Here is a 22,185-nt window from a genome sequence, read left to right as displayed (position 1 = left end):
AAGGGAGCCATATGAGAGAATAAACTAATTGAACTGCACCAGCAGTCTTCTGTTAGCGTAAACAAGTGATCATCAGAGGTGATTCAAAGTGGACAAGAATGTGAATACACGAATAAACAGATGCTCGTAAATGATGAAAGGGAAATTTAGATATATAGCATTTAGATTAAAAGACAGTATGAGATAATACGAGTTACCAAAGAGTTTTATTATCATTATTATTAATAATAATAAATTTGTTTTTATTTCAGGAAGTTTCCCATATTTGTGATAAAATTGTGATCCATACTATTATATAAATTATTATCAGAATTTTCATTATATTTAAAATAAAAATAGGTCTAGTTAAAACTATATACAAAATAATATTACGTCATTGAATAAGTAAATGACATAAATAGCCGTGGTTATGTGCCATTCACACTCTTGTGTACACATCACGCGCGACCACAATTAAGATGTTATCACTACTGTTATGTTTTTTTTTTATACCCCCGCTATTGGGGGCCTCTCGTACCCCTATTTATGGTGGGACAGGGACTTTATTTGCAATTTATTTTTTCACATAGTTTTTTATTTTCTTTCTCTTCTTTCGTACTTTATTGTCTCTTTCGGTCTATTATCTATCTTTCATGCTACAGTTCTTCTATCTTTCTCTTTTGCTCTGTTCAATCTTTCATTCTTTCTTTTTTTGTTATTACATTTTTTATTGTACATTTTTATTTTACATTATTATTACTTATCCTATAATTATTCTCTATCACAGTTTTATGTATCACTATGGTTCTATTTTATCCTTTTTTTTATCTATTTTCTATTTATTTATTGTGTTTGCGTTTTGTTCTTTTCAATGGCACATTTTGAAATTGTTTTGCAGAGGGCTATGAATGAGTTTTTATCTATTCCGTTATGTATACATACTACTGTTATTTTATGTTAATAATAAAAATGTATACTCACAAACAATGACTTCAGTAATGATTTATCGATATTTTCAATATTATGTTTCATGGAATAGGAAATGATAGATATATTCACGATTCGCATGCGGAGGTGAGTAACCGCAATCATGTTGGCGAGGAAGATGACAACCAAGTGGTTGAAGAAGGTGTATATACATATGTGCAGAATATTAACAATTCACACGACAATAACGCAACGACAACGACCACATCACTAATGGCGTTAGAATTAAAATCGGCGTTCGATATTTGAATTTGAACCCGAGAGAATGATTTTATAAAAATATTGTAGTCGTAGTGGCCAGTAACAAGAAGCGTGAACAATACAGATATATTTAAAATTTATTTTGTGATCTGTATTAAATTAAAAAAGGAATAACTTTAGTATTCTCATTACAGTTATTTTATTTCTCTACATAAGAACCTTTCGTTTAAGGAAAATATGAAAATTTGATGATGTTTAGCAACACATACTATGAACGTTTTTTATTTGTATAAATAAGATATATATTTTATTCTTATTCGAAGGATTACTATAATTTTGGTATAGCTAAACGTGGTATTCATGAAAAGGTAATGCTAGAGCCTTTAAAAAACATGATTTTTATTCCTAAGATGCCTTAATTTTTATGAAAAATATAACCACTTTTATCGAGTTCCAAGGCGATCTCCGAAAGATATCTACGGCTTGCAGTGGGTGTCTCGCAGCTGAAAGATGAAGAATCAGATTCCTGAGGCTTAATTTAATTTTTTTAAAACTTAAACCAAATTAAGGTTTTTTGTTATAACTATGTGGATATTAATGCGTACTGATTTGAGAAGAACAAAATAAACTAAATCAGGTTTTATTTATTTTATCATTTTCTTTGTTTCGCTTGCAATTGTATCATGTTTACAGATACTTTAAAGCTTAAAGTTTTAATTTCTTATCTGTATTAATCACATAGTAAATATTTCTTAAAAGTAGCATTTTTTTTTCATTGGTCCCTGCTGTTGGGGACCTCTCGTTCCCCTATCTCGTGTGGGACAGGGACTTTTTAATTCTAGTAATTTATTCATATTTTTTATTATTATCATTCTTCTCTTTTATATATCATCTTATCTGTCGTACTATTTCTTTCATTCTACATAATGACATCTTTAAATTAATTAAGATTGAGCTACAGAAGCCTACATAGTGTTTAATAATTTTATGAAGCGGATGGAAAACTTGTTGTGAATGTCGAGTTGATAATACAAAATATGACATCAAATCTTCAACGCAACTTACCTTCGTTTACTTCACAGATGGATAAAACAGCTGTTCAAAGCGGCAAGGATAACGCCCCACTTCGAAGACACAGTGTGCATTGCTATCGCTTCATTACCACGCGGCCAGTGCGCTGCGTGACTCTTCACCGCGCGGTCCCGTGACTCCAACCAAGTGCCTCAACGATAACCGATAACATCCTCGGTTACCGTTCGATATTTAAATTCAAAAACACCGCGTAAAAATGACATAAAGTCATCGGCAGCTACCAAAAATTATTTTCGGCCAGTGTGAAAAAATTAAAATTCAAAATGGGAATTGATAATAAAAGTTACGTGAAGTCAGACGACGATTTGGAGATGAAGGAGAAAGGACAGGTGGTGGCGGTGGACAAGGCGATCAGCTACGAAGACGCATTGGATCTAACTGGTGATTAAAACTTTCAACACTTTATAGTACACCACAGATAATAACTAAAAAAAAACAATTTAAATAGGTACAAGAGATGGTCTTATCGCTCTAGGCAATCTCTACCAGACAACCTTTCGATGAAGATGAGAGACATAAAAGAAAAGGCAGTTTTGGGTGTATATACATACAAATACATACATATACATATATATACGTATTTACGTGTTAAAGATATTACATAAATACGAATAAATAACAAATGATAGACAATATTTTATTTTAGAGACTTAGAAAGTGCGTTTTACCATATTTTGTAGTGTTATGAAAGCACTTCAGTTTGATGAGAGTAAGAGTAAATATTATTCGACAAGACAAATCTATTTCTACGTTTTAAAATCTAGATATCTTTCTTTGGTAAATATTGGTTGATATACTCACTTAAGAAGAATGCAGGAAGAATACAGTTTTATAGTAATTAGAATCAAATCGAGTTGCTTTGTAAAACCATCCTTAATTCATAAGTTATGGTTCGAAACGTACCATGAATAGGAGAGAACTCACAACAAACATATACAGATTTATTTGTCATTTTTCACATATTCTTACAATAGTAGAGGAATTTATTCCCATGTTGTCTTATCATTTATAATATCCTTTACACTGCTAAAGTATTTTATTATAAGATTTTTCTTTAATAATTGTTTTATATTTAAACAATAAAAGTTTATATAAATAATATACAGTTTCGGTTCAAAAAGGACCATCATGAAATCTCTGAATCAACTTATAAATCATTTATTGTTTTCAAAACAGTTCCTTTTGACAATACTTACATTGTTTTTACATTTTCCTAACCATTGCAAGAAATAATGAGTCCACCACACTTTGAGGATCTTACACATGACGTTTCCGAACGCAGCGACTATATTCTACGAAGTTTTCTTGGATTTTTTTTTGTGTCTATGAAAATCGTATGGTGTAAAGAGGAGTAAGGAGGATATTTTAACAATTATACATTACACGTAATAACCACAGCGCTGACGCGTTGTCCTGAAGGAAAAGTTTACTGCGTGGTTTTTTAACTTTTTCCAAAACCACAAGAAATAATATTCTAGAACACCGATGATGAAGTTAAAAAAAAAACCGAACCTGATTTAGTCAAGCCAATATAGTACGTGATAATTATCACTTAAAACAACTAAGTCAATAATAAAGCTGTTACCACATCTAAACCAATAATGTTAATATAATGTAATATAATTTTCGTTTTTTTTTCTGGTACAGTTTTAGGTTTACATATAATTAACGTGGTATTAAATTTAAATATTGTAATTTAAAATTCGAACTATAATTGTAAAAGTTTTTACAGATCCTTTCCGAGTGATGGAAGTGGATTTCAAGTGGCTTTAATATGCTCAAGTTGAAATTCGAAATAACTGGTATGTAACCATCTAATGTGCCGCAATTTTGATTCTAATTTCTGGAAACGCAGTTAAATGGTAAACGTGTATTGGTATTTCAAACTTATATCTTCCTCGGGGCCCCTTGCGCCTGGTGGAGCATCCACCCAAGTAACTTAGGAGTCTGGTAAACCACCGATCCGCTACATATCTGTGAGCTGTAGTTCCAAGGCGAAGAATTATCTTGAGACCATGGCTGGTAAATAAGGAGTGTTCGTGTCAAGGACGGTCTATTACTTGTTGATCACAAGTTTGTATGTCCTGTATAATTTTAGGTTCCTTCCTAACACCTTTATAATTAATATAAAGATAATAAGTCATTTATGACGAAAAAAAATTCAGCCGTAAGACGTCAACTGTTGAATATAGGCCTCTCTTATAAATTTCCAATACGACCTGTAGAAAACCTGCATTCAAGGTTTTCCGAACACTTTAACCAGGTCATCTGTTTAGTTAATAAATAAGAAATATATGTATATATATGTTCAATTGTCTATTATGCCTAATATTTATGAGCTTGTTATTAAACAAATATGACGCAAATATCACACGTTCATAATCACGTTGAAAACATAAACTCGTTTCCGAACGAAACACCAGTTTCGCCTTTTTTTTCTTTTTCCGATGTAAATTCCGAATTAAAATTCATTTACTTTCTAAAATGTCAGACTCGAATGCAGCGATTACGCTAGCTGGGCATAAATAGCAGACAAAAAATCCGCTATCGATTTGTCACGGCCTTTAAATAGTCAACTTTATTAAACAAACAAAAAAAGTTACAAACGAAGAACGTTAATAATATATAATCTGTGAATATTCACGGTGACGTATTTTTTGGCGGGAAAATGACTTTTTAATCCATTTTTATACAATGAGTTAGTTTAAATAGGAAAAAAAAACTTAATGAGTTTTTTAATACGTTTTGTATGTTTACGTAATATTTTTAAATATCGAAGCTGTTTTCTTTGTCACTGCAAAAACAAGTATAAATATATACTTATACTTAGCACTGGAAATATTTATATATTATATTTTAACTATGTTGTATTGTATTATACAATGTTATGTCGTAGGTTCGATTACCGAGATACAATGTTATAATTCAAACTTTTTGCATCAATTGTATAGGATTGCTACTGCTATCGCCAACCCGCCAGCCTAGCGTAGCAATTACGGTATATTCTCCATGGATAACTTTGAGGTAGGCCTATGAATTGCAGTGGGAGTCCATTGGCTGAAATGCTACCAACATAATTATCGATAATTGCACATCCTTATAGTTTTCTATGGTACATGACAAATAAATAATTAAAGAACACAATTTACGATTTGTTGATCCAGTTAGAAATAAGATAAAGAAAAATAAAAGTTAAAATTGGCTGAACAGACTTTGATCCTTTGCCTCTTGCAAAAAATAAAAACAATATTATATGGAATTTGACATATAAATGCCGCATTTAAATACACAACTTTATAGTTTTACCCAAATCTATTGTTTTGTTGCAACATTTAAATTTTTTATGTTTAACTAGGTGTGCCCGCGGCTTCGCTCGCGTGGAATTCAACACAAAAATAAACTTTATTCGTTTTTATTTTAATTATTATGCGAAAAGAATTTATCCAAAATAAATCTAGCCTAAATCTAAAGCCTTAATACATCAGCTTTCTGCCAAAATAAGTCCTGTCAAAATAGGTCCAGCCATTTCAGACATAAGCCGGAACAAACAGATCGATAGCCAAAAAATTTAAAATAAAATATTTTGGTTTATGTATGCATATATATTGATGTGCATGAAGCAAAAAGCGGTTATTTTTATATTAAAACAAACACAACAATTTTATTTATTTGTATACATTGCAAATATAAATTCATATATTATTTTTTGTGTGAAAACAAATATCTGGTTTTAAAAGATCTTTACTTTTAGAAAGACATTTATTAGAATAGCATACTGTTTTCACTTTTAAATTATTAATGCATCAGTAACAGAAGCGTTGTCAATTGTTAAATTTAAATTTGCTCTAAAAGTCGTATTTAAATGTTAAAAATATAAATGAAAATGTTTAAATTATAAAAGTAAGCTATACATTAAATTTAAGCTAAATAGCAAGCTAAAATAATATAGCACTAGCGTCTTATTGTATTATATTTAACACATGTAGCTACTTTGTTAAAACATTCACTGAAGATATGCTCAATCTCATTCACTCTTTAGTATGAATGAACAAATTTTAAGGTAGGAATAAAAAACTTGACAGGTCGGCCTTGTTGTCAACTTTAATGCAATAAACAAATTTAACCTTCTCAATTATTGTTGTTTGTCGGTATAGGACACGTTATAAAATCCGGCATTATGGAATTGGGTTGGCGTGATCTTGTAAAATCGCGTAATTGGTACATTAAAGTGAAGAAATTTATTTGGTAACCTCATCATTATATCGATAACCAGTGTAAACGCACTTAATTGTTAAATATAAAAGAATGATACGACACAAGGTTGTGTGAATTCTTTGAATGCGGACAGCATAAAACCATTGCAAGGGGCGTAGATCGTCTGAAAACAAAAAGAAAAAATAGGATATTAGTCTTGTTGGTGTTATTTTTTGTTGGTTCCCACTATTGGAGATCACAACTCTTGTTTTAAGTATGCAAGGACAATATTTTCAATAAATTTTTCACAGACTATTTTATTTTCTTTCTCATCTTTTATCCTATCTTTCACATATCTTTCTTTTAAATGTCACATTTTCCATTCTCTTCTAAACTTCATCTTACTTACATTGCCTTCTGTACTTAGCTTGTATAGATTAACTTTTGTTTATTAAACTATTATATATTACAATTTTCATTAACATTTTTCTTTTGTCTTATTATATTCTTTATTACATTCTATCTCAACTTGTTTCTTTTCCTAGTCTAACACGACTAGGACTTGTCATTCTTAATTAAGTGACCTATGATATCTTACCTTTGACCTTTCTTCTTCTAACAGCCTGGCGATGTTTCCTTCCTCTATTCTATCTTGCACTTGTTCCACCCCCTATTTTGTTGGGAACTGAGTTTTGTTAAAGCAATAATTTTTCAGTTCTCTTTTCATTTTACAGTTTTTTTTTTCTCTTCTTTCGCTCTTTAACATTACCTGTATTACATTTTCATTGATCTTTATTCCTCTTATTCGTCACTTTTTGGTGGTTGGCGCTTTGAACAATTATGTTTTTTATGGCCCACCTTTTTTAAGGACCTCTGGTTCATCCCCTTATGTGTGGGAGAATGTGTGTGGGGAATTTGATTATTGAGTTCTTAATGTTTCTATGATAAATAAAAACTTCATACAGACAATATTGAACAATAATGATAATATTTATTACACACAAAATAATCAATGAATATATATATATACATACTAAGTAAAATATAAAGCAGTTTATACATGTTACAATGTTATTTGGGAAATAGTTAAAAGATATAAACCAAACAATGTAGAGTATAACAGAAAGCAATAAAAACATAAAATATCGAGAATAAAACTCTACTATGCTATACACTTAACTGTTTGTATGTGCGTCTATGTAGATGTAAGATTGTGTATATTATATATTGTGCAGAGACCTTTTACTAACTCATTTACAGTTTTTTTTTCTCTCTTTCCTGCTTACTATATCAATCTACTTAACACCAGCTCTTAGGATTATTTTGTGTAGATCTTAATTTTAATGTGTTAGTTGTGCGTGGCATCTACTAATCTAATAGATGGTGTTGGCGAGCGTGTGGACTGTAAAAACGGATTAAACAAATTCAAATGATTGCGGTGACTTAAATATAATTTTACAAAAGTAGGTAACAGTAAAATAATACTACTAATAATATTTTAATAGGACTGTGTTGAATGGTACGAATAAAAAATAATAATGTACCTACTAATAAAATATATTCTAATAATATATAATATATTAAGGTGATCAGAAAGTAATGTCGTTTTTGTCGACATATTTTACAGAAAAACCGATTGATTTGTTACCGCTCCGGCATTGATTTTTACACTAGATGGCAAAAGGTTGTTGATAACGAAGGTAAATATATTGTTGACTAGAAATAAAAACTTGCTAAAAATGTATTCGTGTGAATTTAACTTAAACCGACATTACTTTCCAGTCACCGTTATATGTAAAAATATAGATAAACAACACATAGCTATTTAATATAAATTAAATTACAATTTGTAAGTAGGTTAAAAAAACAATTGCAATTTATTTTAATCTCATGTCTCCATGTAAATTCAGTAAAAGCATTTTAAGGCCATTAGTAATATAAGGTGTAACGAAAGAACATTAAAGTAATATATGCTAATATAATCTGCTATAAATGTTAAGTCACTGGAGAAATAAAAATTTAACAACGTTCTAATAGAAACGTTTATATAATTATTAACATTATGTAATAGACGAAGCGCGGTAGAATTTTGAAGAGAACCAACAGTTCTGTTGTTTCGATAAACTCCGCTTAAGGTCAGGCTCTATACCGTCTCCTAGAAGCGGATTTTGGGCTATTACGACCACGTAGCTAGGAAGCCACCAGAGAAAATTAAAAAGCTGCTTGTAGTAGAAGATGTAGAGAGAAAGACACCTAGAGGGCGTTCACCTACACGACAGTAGCCTTCACAATAACGGAAGCCTACAAGAACTCAGTAAAGCGGGTCATGTATTCTTTTCAGCCAATAGGTGTTCAATACCGTAACTGTGTCGTCTGACCACCCAGCGGGAGGCCTATCGAGTCAATTCGAGAACCTTTCGGCCCCAATCCAGGTTGCATGTTATGCCTATTTGAAATAAACATTTTATCTTCACGAAACTTTTCACTAAGAAAATTCGCCGTTTTAAAAATATAACTGGATGTGACAGTGTATTGTTTCGGAAAACAAAAGAAAACACATTGTTTATCTTTCAAAAGGCATTGGAGATAAACAGCAGCCTTGAACCAGATCATTGACGGCGTCTCTACCATCCTATTAGTCTCTATCTCTGTCTCTATCCTACTAGTCTCGTATCTACGAATTACTTTATGGTGTCAAATCCACTAGCTTTGCTGACACGTGCGCGGTGCGTGAATCGAAAGTGTTCAGAATATATTATCTATCGTTGTATAATAACAAGGTGCCTTTTATAGTTGAGTTGAGTCTTATTTTAAATAAAAAGTCCATAATTAATTTATATATTTTTCGAGTCTTCCATTCCTCTGTCTTATTTATGAGACAGGGGCGTTCTTTTATTTTATAATTATTTTTTTCATTTTCTTTTCTTTTTTAATTCCATACTCTTCAGCCGTTCGTTAGATGATCTATCTTTCTTTTCCTTTCTAACTACCGTTCATTCATCACTCACATCGCCTCGTTCCCTCATATCACAGATTTTGTTTCTTACATTATTATTACTTTATCCTATTTTATATTTAACATTTTATAATTTGATTATTTTACTATTTATCACAGTTTACAAAGTTATTGTTTAATTTTTTTACAATTTTTAATTATTGTTACATATTTTACTATTTTTTTGCAATAACATATACATTTACAATAGCAGTTCATATACTAGACAATAGATGTAGAAGTTTTGATTGTAGATTCGTGGGTGCACTTTGTTGAACGACTACCACTGCATGTGCGGAAGTAGCTAAATATTGGTCCTTTTCTTACTTAGGATGGACTTCCGCAAGATAACGCCTGATTCCATTAAATACGGTTGAATTTTAACCATAACACATCCATGGATATGGCCTCAAACAAAGGTTTCCAATAGGCCAGCTGGAAGCGGCCTTTGTGCAGTATTTTCTAAACACTTAAACCGTCTGTCCGCCTTATAAGCGAACCCAAATATGTCATATTATATTTTAAACATATAAGGATTTATCCTATTATGGTCAGTCAGAAGGCAAAATAGACACTAACTTGAATAGTGACCTACAACAAAGTTTTTGCGACTTGATGTGTTAAGATGTAAAAGTGTATTCTTTACATATGCCATAGGTTCCCAACCTGCGGCTCGCAAACTGCATGCGGCCCTTTAAGGATTAATTTTGGATTCGATTTTTTAAAATGTTTATAACAACGTATTTCATCACCATCATTCAAACTTAAATACGTCAATGTCGCGCTATATTTCTAAATATATAAATATAAAAAAATACGACTCAGAAGTAATGACAAAGGCCCGAGCAAGATTCCAAGCTAGTCATGAATAAAGCAATATAAGTTTAGTCAATATTAAAAGATAATAAATCAGCTATAATTGTACAAAAATAAAACTAGAAATAATTGAGACAAAACTGTGATAATGTAGAAAACTGTGGTCCTAGAACAAAGACGAGGAAAAGAAGGTGATGCACGAAAATTAATTGATATAGGTCTACTTCATAAATTTCTAATAGGATGTCCTGCATCCAAGCATCTTCCGAGGATCTTTAACAAGCTCACTAGATCGTCGTATTCTGTACCTCCAGGTCCGTGGTTTCCACTCCAGAATTTTAAGACCTCAACAGTTATCTCTTTTACACACAATGTTACTGCCCATTGTTACTTTTTTGTTTTAATTATAATCTCTATTCCATAGACATTAGCGTCTGTATCTTTTAATAATATGTCAAATATTTCCGAAATTTCTTTTCTCTTTTTTACTCACGTTTTAGTTGCAATGTTTACTAAGTCTCTAAACTCTTTCCCAAATTAAATCAAATTCATTCATAAAACTAAATTAAATTCAACTAATATTTTTTTTTTAATTATCAGTGTCTCGTTTGTTTTAACGACACCCTAACAATGTTTAAAAAAAAAGGTTGTTTAAAAAAATTCTCATCACTACTCCATATCGCCATCATCAGGTAGTACGATAGTATCTGTGCAGTGGTTGTCAACTGCTATTTTAAATAGTCAATCTGTTGAAATATTTTGGTTACTCTCTTTTCATTCCTGATTTGATATCATAGAGAAACCCTAGCATATCCCTCTGCACGGTATATTTAATGAGTTCAACCACGTTCTGGCGCCATAAATCATCACTTCAACACATATTGGACTTTCGTCTTAAGGCAGTTAAGAATATTTGCACTTAATGATTGGATATTGAGAGATATACTAATTTCTTGATATACAATTCAAGATTCATCCATTTCACATTTCTGTTGATCACCTTTTATTTTTTCCGTCTTCTTCCAGGTCACGGCAGATATAACTACGGGCTGCTGTTTGCCTGCTTCATGATCATCATTGCAATGGGTATCGACATCTTCGGTCTTGGCATCATCGCAACTGCTGCCACTTGCGACTTGGGCATGAGCATCAAGGAGATCGGAATTCTGTCCTCCATGCCTTTTGCTGGTCTGTTCCATTGATTTTTATTCTATTTACAAATCATTATTAGTTTCTTTCTAAACAGCAATCAGAAGATGAGAGATATTAAAATATCTTTATTCAAGTAGACATTTCCAGACTCTTTTTAATCTATAATTATTTTAACATTAAAAACTCAACAGCTGTTTTTTTTTAAATTAAACAATGTTTAATGTATACATTATATTATAAGTTCTTATGTTTCACACATTTAGATCGACTAAAAACTCTTGAATGGTGTTATAAGATTTATTTAATAATAGATTATGAATTTTAATTTTAAATTAAAACTAAGAAAAAGATGATTTATATCGTGAAACTAAAGTAAACTTCTTTCTTTATCAATTTAAGCAATTATGTTTAAATTCGTAAAGATATACACTTTAGCTGTAGAAGCATTTTCCATGAAAACTAATTAATATCGCTGAAACAATTCAACAGATCTCAAGTTTAATTTCACAAAAAGTCATTAACGAAAATGTTCCCACGTTGACACGCGATCATCTATTTAGTCGTATGCTCTTGGTAGAACAATTGTGATAGATTTCGCTGTCCGCCATTTTAAATCAGCCGCCATATTGAAAAAAAAATTGGCGGGAAATATTTATTTTGAATATATTCATTTTTACTTTTAAGCAATCCAGTTTTTAGAATAAATGTTTACTTTCCAGTATAACATACATAAAATTAAAGATGTCTATTGTTAATAAAGTAATTTAAAAGAGAGTTGTCCGGGACATTTGCATGGGAGCGCGGTTATCTTTGCAAGAAGTTTTTTACTAAACTTGGTATTCTTAAGGTTGCATCGCATTATATCTGTAATAATGTTTTGATTGTCCATAAAAACTTAAAAAAAAAAAACAGTGATAGACACGGTGTTAATATAAGGAGTAAAAATAAGCTAGTATGACTCTAGTTTTCGTCTTCAAAAATTAAGTCAATTGCACTATCAATTTCATATTTGCCTCCGGAGAGATTTGATATCAATATTAAAAAAATATTATTGCATCCAAGAATATTATACTGATGTTAATGCGTGCAATCAAATGTTGTTGATGCTCACTCAGGGAGCTATTTATTGTCAAGCACTCTATAAAACTATATTTACAACAACTGTTGAGTTTCTAGCCGGCTGTTCTCAACAGAACTGCCATTCGAGCTGGTGGTAGCTTCCTGTAAGGGCAACAATGCCGACATTTTGTGCTATTCGACGATTCTAAAGTCCTTCTTAAAGCCTAGAATTGGAATAAAGAATATTTTGATATTTAATTGAGACTAGAATATAATTAGGTTTAAGATTAGATTATTGTTATAAAGAATGATATTTAGGCTAAGCGACCTTATAAAACTCGTATAAATGCCAATACGCAAGTGACCTTCCACCAAAAAAAAAATTACCGTGGACAAAAATTTTTATTTGACGAAATATTGTAAATTAAAGACGGTAATTATGTCTGACTAACTTCACGCTCCGTGAACAAGACCTTGACGGGTTCGTGTTAAGATGAGCTGGCGACGATGTTTTTTGCAACCAATAGGTGAGAACAATGAATATTTTATATACATAATTCGATGTTGCAAATTAAAAGTACGAAGTGATAAGTTGCATGACGTTTGAAAAGACACTGGATGTTGGCTGCTTTTCAGCCGGTCTAGTTGGAAATATATAGGCCTATCTCGACAAGTAGATGCGCCCACTGCAACGCAAATGCCTCCTCCAAAAATAGCCACGATGATCTTGCGATGCACACGTCGACGTCGGCCATCTAGTGATGAGTTCCCCAAACTTTTTTGTGTCGTAGACCCCTTGCCATGTTTTTCCGTGTTGGGTAGACCCCCTACTTACCTGATATTAATTTCCTGTAAATTTCTAACTGTAGTGAAGTTTAGTGTTTAAAACTTAAAGTAAAAACACAACATGTGTTATGTAATTTATACATTTATTAATGGAATTTAAATTAAAACTACTCAAAATAAAATTTTGTATCTGTTATGTAAAATATACGTAACATTAAATAAACATAAAATAAGCCATAAATAAAATAACATAAGCAATAAGTCAATATTTTTAGTGTGAAGGATGAACCTGATGCTTTAATAATAAATTATCAACATTTGGCGTCAATTTTGTAAGTAATTAAAGTAATTTTATAAACATATACAATAATTTTTTTACTTCATAGGTACTATTATAAATAATGTAATTTTTTTGATATTATAAGAAAGTATGATGTAAGTAAATAGGTACTATCAATGTATGTGTTGAGATCCACTATCGTGGACGCCCATTTTCATTTCATGGATCCCCAAATTTTTTTTCGCTGACGTAGACCCCTTGCAGGTTGTCATAGACCCCTAGGGGTCGATATAGATCACTTTGGGAATCACTGATCTAGTGGGTGAACTGTCCACGCTGTGTCCAGCTCCTGGTCGCCACTCGAGAAAGTTTTGGCCCTAACTACCAACGTTTGCACTAATGTCGAATTTTCTACGTAAATATTATATACGTACGAGTTACAAAGATATCATGATAGCAATACCATCTGAAAGGTTTGCGAAAAACAATAATACAAAATTCTAATCATTTGGAATAAATTCAAAGTGAATTTGAATCTAGTGGAGGTGGAGAAAGTCTATATAGAACCTTCTTAAGGATTAAGACATGTCAATAGTAAGCATCAACTTTTTTCTGGAAAGGATTTTCAAAGGAACATTTCTAGGATTCTTTAAAATTTAGAAACTTAGGGAGAAGAGTTAGGTGAGTGAAATTGTACCACAATGTATTGTAAATAAACCTCCCATGACATGCTATTTAGTTCAAGCACCGTGCCGGGCCTCTTTTTTTAAGATATTTAATGGAATCAGGCGTTACCTCGCGGAAGTCCATCCTAAGTAAGAAAAGGACCAATATTTAGCCACTTCCGCACATGCAGTGTGACTCTGTGATTGGCACTAATCGGTGTAACAGAACTCCTAAAGATGCCCCGTGGAGGGGTGAAACACGTGTTGAGTAATTTGGCGGTGGCAGTTGTGTCATTCGCGTTGTTTGCCGCATATGCATTTATCAGCGGGCTGGCGGGCGGTGCACTTTATTGCACGACTACCACTGCATGTGCGGAAGTGGCTAAATATTGGCCCTTTTCTTACTCTTTTTCTAAAACACGATGTACCCAGCACGGAAGTATTAAGAAGTTATTTCTTAAGTCGTTTTTCTTACTAGTGAATATCGAAGACAATTTTGGAAAAAGAATAGCGAATATTACGCCATCTATGATTGTCTTCAACACTAAAAACCAAGTTGTATAGATTATATCAAAAAAATTATCGTAAACTGTAACATTAACCTCAAACAATCACATGTCAATCAAGAGAAATGGATCACGGGCACACTTCAGCGGTCAGATAGCGAATTAGGTGATTTTATCTCAACTCAGAAATTGTCACTTGTATGTCAAAACTAAGATCGAATTTAAGACATGCCATTCTAGCGGTACCAATGAAAAAGTTTATCTAAACGTTCTAGAAATATATTGAACCATAATTAATTTCAATATCCAAGGTTTTAATTAACAGTAACAAGAAGCTATTGTCGGAAATATACAGGGTGTTGGGTAAAAAGTTTTAAAGTTGTGAATAATATCTACAAAGTTTAGTATTTATTTATTTTGGTATAGTATATTATAGTATATATATATATATATATATATATATATATATATATATATATATATAGGATTGTAGAGTATGTATATATAGTACATGTAGTATAGTATATATATTTATTTTAGTATTAGGGAGACCGGAAAATAATGTCGATTTTCGATTTGGTAGCTCATTACGTACTTGGTATACAAGATAACAAAAGGTTGTTGATAACGAAGGTAAATATATTGTTGATTAGAAATAAAAACTTGTTAAAAATGTAGTCGTGTGAATTTAACATAAGCGACATTACTTTCAGGTCCCTCTAATATATTACAATAATTATTTTTCTTTGCTAGATTGTGACTGGCCAGTAACATCTGGTAACACAAACTCTTCGGGGACAAACAATAAACAATAATTTCATTATAATATGTAGTAATTGAATGAATTTCGAGTTACGCTAAAATCATTGACATTTGGATAGACTGTACCATATATAGTTAGGCAATAAATGAGCAATATATTCCTAATTTCAGCTTACTTATTAACAATCAACTTAGAGTTAGAAAAGGACTAATATTTAGCCACTTCCGCACATGCAATGCACGCATGCATGCAGGCATGTGCGGAAGTGGCTAAATATTGGTCCTTTTCTTACTTAGGATGGACTTCCGCGAAGTAACGCCTGATTCCATTAAATATTCAAGTTAGAGTTGACTGACTAAACGGTTTTCTTGTGCATTACTTTGGATAAAAAGCTTCCGTAGAACTCTCATCTCCCAACACTTGCGGGTAAACTCAACTCAGCCTTTGCAATTAAAAACTGAAATAATTACAATAATACGACTCGACTAGTATATTTTAGTTATTTTCATAGCGTTCTCTCTTACGGTATTTTATTATGGGGCAATGTCACCGATATTATTTCTATATTTATTTTACAAAATAGAAATGTATGGACTATTTATAACTCAAAAACTAGAAGTTACTTGAGAGATGTTTTAAATAAATTATCATTGTAAAGGTTGCTACACAAGACATTTAACTACGTATCATATAAGCGTCATAATTTAAAATGTAATATAACCATAATACTCGTAACTGCTACTCAAAATCTTTAATAAGCTAACAAATCCTTTAGGGGTATGGGTGTGTGACGTTCATTAGAACGCACCCATATTTATTATCTATGAACGCATCTGTTTTTGAATGCTTCTTACACTCGGGACATTTCGCTCTCTCTCTGACGCGCCGCGCTACCGAGCGGACGTGTCGCTTCAACCGCTGTTCAACAAAGGAAATACTTGTAACTCAGATTGAGATTTATTGTTCTGTGATATTATAAGTTTAACTATCTAGCAAGTGTTTTCTTTACATCGAATTATCTATTACGGGACGAGGGGCCCGTACTAACGACCACCCCATAGGTGTATGCATATATAATAAAGTTCCACGAGATATCTTAGACCTCCCATATCTTAGCATTAAATCTAAAATTAAAAGCATATTGGTAAAGAAATCTTGAATCATTCAAGAATTTTTAGTTGATCGAAATGCGTGGAATCTGTTTTGTTGATTCATTTACATGACTGATATTATAATGTACACATAAAAAAATTGTTGAAATTTCATTTAAAAGCGCAATTGTTGAGTTTCGGACCGGCTCTCCTCAACAGATCAGCCTTCCGAGCCGGTGGTAGATTACTACTTATAATTACTTACACACAATGCCTTTGCAACACTTATACATAATGCCTACGTAAATAAAGATATTTTGAATTTTGACTTCTTCAAAGGTTTTTAAAATATAACCAATCACCCTGTATACATATACATAGTAAGGCGTCAGCACTGAGCGATAAAGACAACGCTTTATAAATCCGTACTCAATCGGTGTTACAAAATCAAAACGATTTAACCATACTTAGTGTTCATATATAGTGTCGTTTCTATACAATCACTGAAATACATTGCACAGCGAATTGGCAAGTTAAGGTGTTAGTATGTAGGACACATAAGGCGCAAAAGTGGAGAAAAAAAAGAAAAAAGAAGGAGTGGAGACTACGTGCCAACAAGCTAAGGACGTTCACTTACAAGATGGACAGGCGATCTTGTTAAAGTCGTTAGAAGACGCTGCAAATATAAAGAGGAGATAGGCAAAGAAGTAAAAGAGAAAAGTCTCGCCTCCCTGGGTTACAATAAATGTCGTCATACACTTCTGAGATTCTGCAGAGAAGTGGTGCAGTAGACCAACGCTAAGAACATAAGCAAAGATTAAAATAAAGGGTCGAGTAAATAAATATTGTAAGTGTAGTAAATATACGCTGCGGAATAAGAACTAAATTAATTAGGAATGTAGACGAGGAAAGAAAGGCGAGGTGTGAAGAAAGATGGTGTGAGGAAAAAGACAAAGAATTTGCGAGGAAAGGAAGGGTAGCATTGTAACGACTTTACCTCAAACACAGCAAGAGGAACGAGTATTCAAAAAAAAATCTATTGAGGAGTCCTGTGTTCAGCGGTAAACGTCTTACAGCTGAAATGATGAAGATGATAGTCTCACCGGGTTTGACGAGATTACATTCGAAAGTATACCTTCAGCTGGTCACTATTACCATACGAGGATTGAATCGTTAGTGACTTACAACTCAACTACTTAGAGAGTCAGGTAGTTCGTTCAAACACCGGGTACTCACCTTTAAGAACATTTGAGCAGCGCAGCGGTAGAGGCCTGAGACTTCTTATCGTAAGTCGAGGGTTCGATTCCTAGTATATAGTCTTATGTAACTCCCACTTTGAGCATTAATTACTGCATTGCTACTGCTCACAAGCGAGTTTCCAGAGGATGGGCACCAGCGTTCTCTGTGTGCCATATTATCATACTGCGATCACCAACACGTATACCAAGCGTGGCGATTATGTTATATCTGCCATAGATATCCTTTGGCTGAAAGAATTGCTAGTCTGCAGTGACAGTGCGCTGGAGTTATCGGTCGTGTAACTGATGGCCGTAGGAGTCGAAAGGTTCTCGAACAACGACTACAAGCCGGTAGACGCGGCGTGGGCAGGCCCTCCACCAAGTGGACCGATGTCATACTTAAGTATTTAATGGAATCAGGCGTTACCTCGCGGAAGTCCATCCTATTTAAGAAAAGGACCAATATTTAGCCACTTCCGCCACCGCCAAATCACTCAACACGTGTTTCACCCCTCCACACTAATCTGTGTAACATAACTCCTGTAGATGCCCCGTGGAGGGGTGCAACACGTGTTGAGTGATTTTGCGGTGGCGGTTGTGTGATTCGCATTGTTTGCCGCGTACGCATTTATCAGCGGGCTGGCGGGCGGTGCATTTTATTGCACGACTACCACTGCATGTGCGGAAGTGGCTAAATATTGGTCCTTTCCTTACTTGACATACTTAAGATTGTGAGAAGTTGCTAAATGCGGAGGCGATCATTCATCGTGGTGTCCATCGCGGTTTGACATGGTAAAAGATTATAACTCAATTGATATTTGTAACATGTTTATAACTATAACACAGTTGTGATCGCAACTTATAGCGTTTAATATATGCGTGTTTTCAGGTATAATCGTGATGTCATACCCATGGGGCTACCTGTCGGACACGCGCGGCAGGAAGCTGGTACTGATGTGGGCAATGTGCGGGAGCTTTGTCAGCGCCGCCCTCAGTAGTCTCGCGCCCAACTGGCAGGTCCTCGCCGCCCTGCGCTTCGTCAGCTCTGCCATGTAAGCACGTCTATACCTATTATTCAAAGGCTTATTATTCAATAAACAAATATTATTACGACTCAAATCCTTGCCAATGATGACTGGACTGAATTATTTTGATTTCATTTAGGCTATATCTAACAAAGTTTATAATTTATATAAATATCCGTATTGTTAACCTATTAAAAGATGTGTTGTTGTGGAGTTTCTTCCTGCTTCTTCACCACAACTATAGCACATTGAAAAACAGAGTAGAGTTAAAAATTAAATAGTTTAAAAAATATACTGTTAAGTGTTCCAATTTTGAATAAATGAATTTAATCTTTTTTTTCGAGCTATCATAGCTATAGCACCAATAGTACAATAAAACTGTCTAAATAAAAAAAATAAAAACTTTTTAACCATGTGATCAGCCAATGAAGATCAGTCCTAAGTGATACTTATGATATACTGGATTGGAAAGCCAAGTAAGACATCATCATCATTTCAACCATAGGATCTCTGGACGTAAGTCTTCACCATAGGTTGTAATAGGGCCTGTTGAAAGCAGCCTTAAACGTCTTCCTAGAACCTTAACAAGGTATATCCACCTTGGCGTCTTGTGCTCTCCACTCATATACCTTGATGCCGGAGAAGCTACATGTTGTGCTCTCAAATTGGCGTACCTATTGCCACTTCGTACCAATCCCTTGGTTTCGGTTACTTTCGTTTATCAACGGGTCCTCTTGTCCTCATTTCTGATTTGATCCTCTAGGGAAATTTTGATCATAGCCGGGTCTGTATGTAAGACCAATCAATAATTCAAATTACTATATTCGGGTTTGTAGGTGCCGTAATTATTGTAATTACTGGGGTAATGATTCGACTGTCATTATGACACAGTTTCATGTCTCATGGTGATAAAGTGTCACGATATTCCATTTAAAAGTTTCCAATTGCCGTTTGTTATTTTTTTTTACATTTTATTTTCGTAAATATTAAAGTATGCTTTGAACAATATTTAAAGCAATTAAGACACAAAGGAGGAAAATTTCTCGCGCATTGTAAATATACACGAACTTGTCCGAAGAAAATTCGTATGAAGGCCATTGTATTCATGTAATGTATGAAATACATACAATGTTGAAACCTTTATAATATTTCTGCAGGTGTATAAATAGCTATGTGGTTTTGCAAATATAAGTATTAAAAATAAAAATAAAATTTATTTAGAACTCTTATTGTTCGTCAACTTATTATCTATTTATTTCTTTGATCTTTTTTATTTTTGGCTATACTCTACTTCGCAGTGTGTTTAGTGGTAGAGAAAATGCAAGAAGAAACCCCACAACAACATATCTTTTAATAAAGTTCAACAATACAGAGATAAACATGTACTCTTTATTAAATATAGCCTAAATGAAGTTTAAAAAATATCAAGCGACATCATTGCCAATGATTGTTGTCATTTAAATATTCGTTTTTTGAATAATATACCTTTAATATGTGGTTTGAATTTCTAAATAGTATTCCAAATACATGTTCAATAGATATTTGGACTACTGTAAGAGTGTTTCATTCAGTAAGAATAAAGAATCTCTCTACTCCTAAATTATCCTTGTTTCCAGGTCTAGTGCAGCTGAGTCAGCTACATACGCGCTGCTCGGCGAATGCTGCAACTCCAGATCTCGGGCACGGTACATGCTCCTCATGACCAGCGCTCTTATGCTCACGCCAACAATATATTATAGTACGTAAACATTACAAATCAGGAGATCTATAGAAATTATTCGCTTGAAGTGGTGGTGTCGGCTCTGGGAGCTAAAAGTTTGTCGAGTGCCGACCACGAGCCAATAGACTCGGCGTGGGTAACCTTGGACATGGCCAAGATCATGAGAAGTCGTGCTGCGGTCAGCGCAAGACCGACCATGGTGGAGATCTTTGAGATAGACCATGCCTTACAGTGGGCGTCTGTGCGATATGATAATGATGAACAGTTATGACCTGGAACTTTAACAGCTTTTAAAACCAAAACCTGGATACAAACCTCTCCAAATTATTCCTATTGGACATCTATTGAGAGATCTATTTTAAGCTGGTGGACACATAATGACTCAAATGATGAAGACAATAATGATATATTAGTTATTGGGAAAACATTGCGATAGAGTCTTAAATTTAGATACTTTAGAGGTCTGAGCTAAACGTTTACTTAGCTAAACCTACAGCTTTACAAGGTTTAGCTAAGTAAACGTTTAGCCCAGACCTCTAAAGTATCTAAGTTTAAGGCTCTCTCGCAATGTTGTAGGCCTACAATCAAATAACTATTTTCATTTATAAATTTTGCCTTGTGAGAAAAATGGCGGAAGATTTTAAAAATCTCCACGACTACAACTGATCTAGGAAAAATATTCGGCTATTCCCTATTAAGATAATTCCTAGCTAAAACCAGGAAAGTCATACATCTTGTACTAGTAAATATAATTATGTATGATGCTAAAAGACTTTTTTTGTTTTACACGGAAAATACCAGGGGGTCAAGTGGCTCAAGCGCAGACATGCGAAGGCATTTTTCAAACACTTATGTTCGACTTGCGCTGAAGTTCCTCTGTTATTGGCAAAATCTTGGGAACATTTTCACAAATCCAAAGTCAATCATTCACAATCTCGGAGAAGAAAAAATAAACCCTTCTCTGAACAGACCCTACGGATGGAACTTCAATTAAAAAATACATTGTATGATTATTAATTTGAGAAAATTTTATTTCAGTATGGGGCTACTTAATCGCTAAACTAGACTTTTCTATCCCACTGTTGGGAATAGTGTATCGTCCGTGGCGTCTGCTGACGTTGGTAATGGCGCTGCCTCTTGGAATCGGGGCCATATTGCTGTATTTCTTCAGCGAGAGTCCCAAATTCCTCGTCAACGTTGGAAGAAACCAGGAGGCTGTGGATGCTTTGAAGAGGATATACGTGAAAAATGGGGGTAAACGTGATGCCTTCCCCGTGAGTTTTTATTACTTCTATTATTGTTGGAGTGGTAACCATGGAGCAAGTTAGCGTTGGATGTCTGCCCGTAATATGGGCATAGTACCTTGTTCATGTCATTGGATAACGCTGATTGCAACCCGCTACCAACTGGTCCTTTTGGAAATCTCTGGAAGAGGTTGGCTTTTATGTAAGAAAATGAGCAATATTTAGCCACTTCCGAACACAGAGTCACTCTGTGTTTGGCACTAATCGGTGTTACATAACTCCTGAAGATGCCCCGTGGAGGGGTGAAACATGTGTTGAGTAATTGGGCGGTGGCTGTTGTGTGATTCGCATTGTTTGCAGAATACGCATTTATCAGCGGGCTGGCGGGCGGT

At 33.6% G+C, this 22,185-nt stretch overlaps 1 protein-coding gene across 1 annotated transcript in view; it reads left to right on the top strand.

Moving 5' to 3' along the window:
- The first annotated feature begins 2,358 nt into the window (after window positions 1-2,358).
- LOC137924701 (synaptic vesicle 2-related protein-like) overlaps window positions 2,359-22,185 on the top strand; it is a 31,833-nt gene continuing 12,006 nt past the window's right edge. Inside the window, exons 1-5 of the mRNA XM_068768123.1 lie at window positions 2,359-2,640; window positions 11,291-11,452; window positions 18,694-18,856; window positions 20,446-20,567; window positions 21,588-21,823. Of these exons, the coding sequence (XP_068624224.1) occupies window positions 2,523-2,640; window positions 11,291-11,452; window positions 18,694-18,856; window positions 20,446-20,567; window positions 21,588-21,823 (801 nt within the window). The 5' untranslated portion in view covers window positions 2,359-2,522. The remainder of the gene's footprint in view (window positions 2,641-11,290; window positions 11,453-18,693; window positions 18,857-20,445; window positions 20,568-21,587; window positions 21,824-22,185) is intronic.

Source organism: Battus philenor, unplaced genomic scaffold (genome assembly GCF_028537555.1).
Source record: "Battus philenor isolate CCGP_79_NKW_IND1 unplaced genomic scaffold, ilBatPhil1.0.hap1 SCAF_10, whole genome shotgun sequence".
Classification (NCBI taxonomy): Eukaryota; Metazoa; Arthropoda; class Insecta; order Lepidoptera; family Papilionidae; genus Battus; species Battus philenor.
This window is presented reverse-complemented; position numbering and strand designations above follow the sequence as displayed.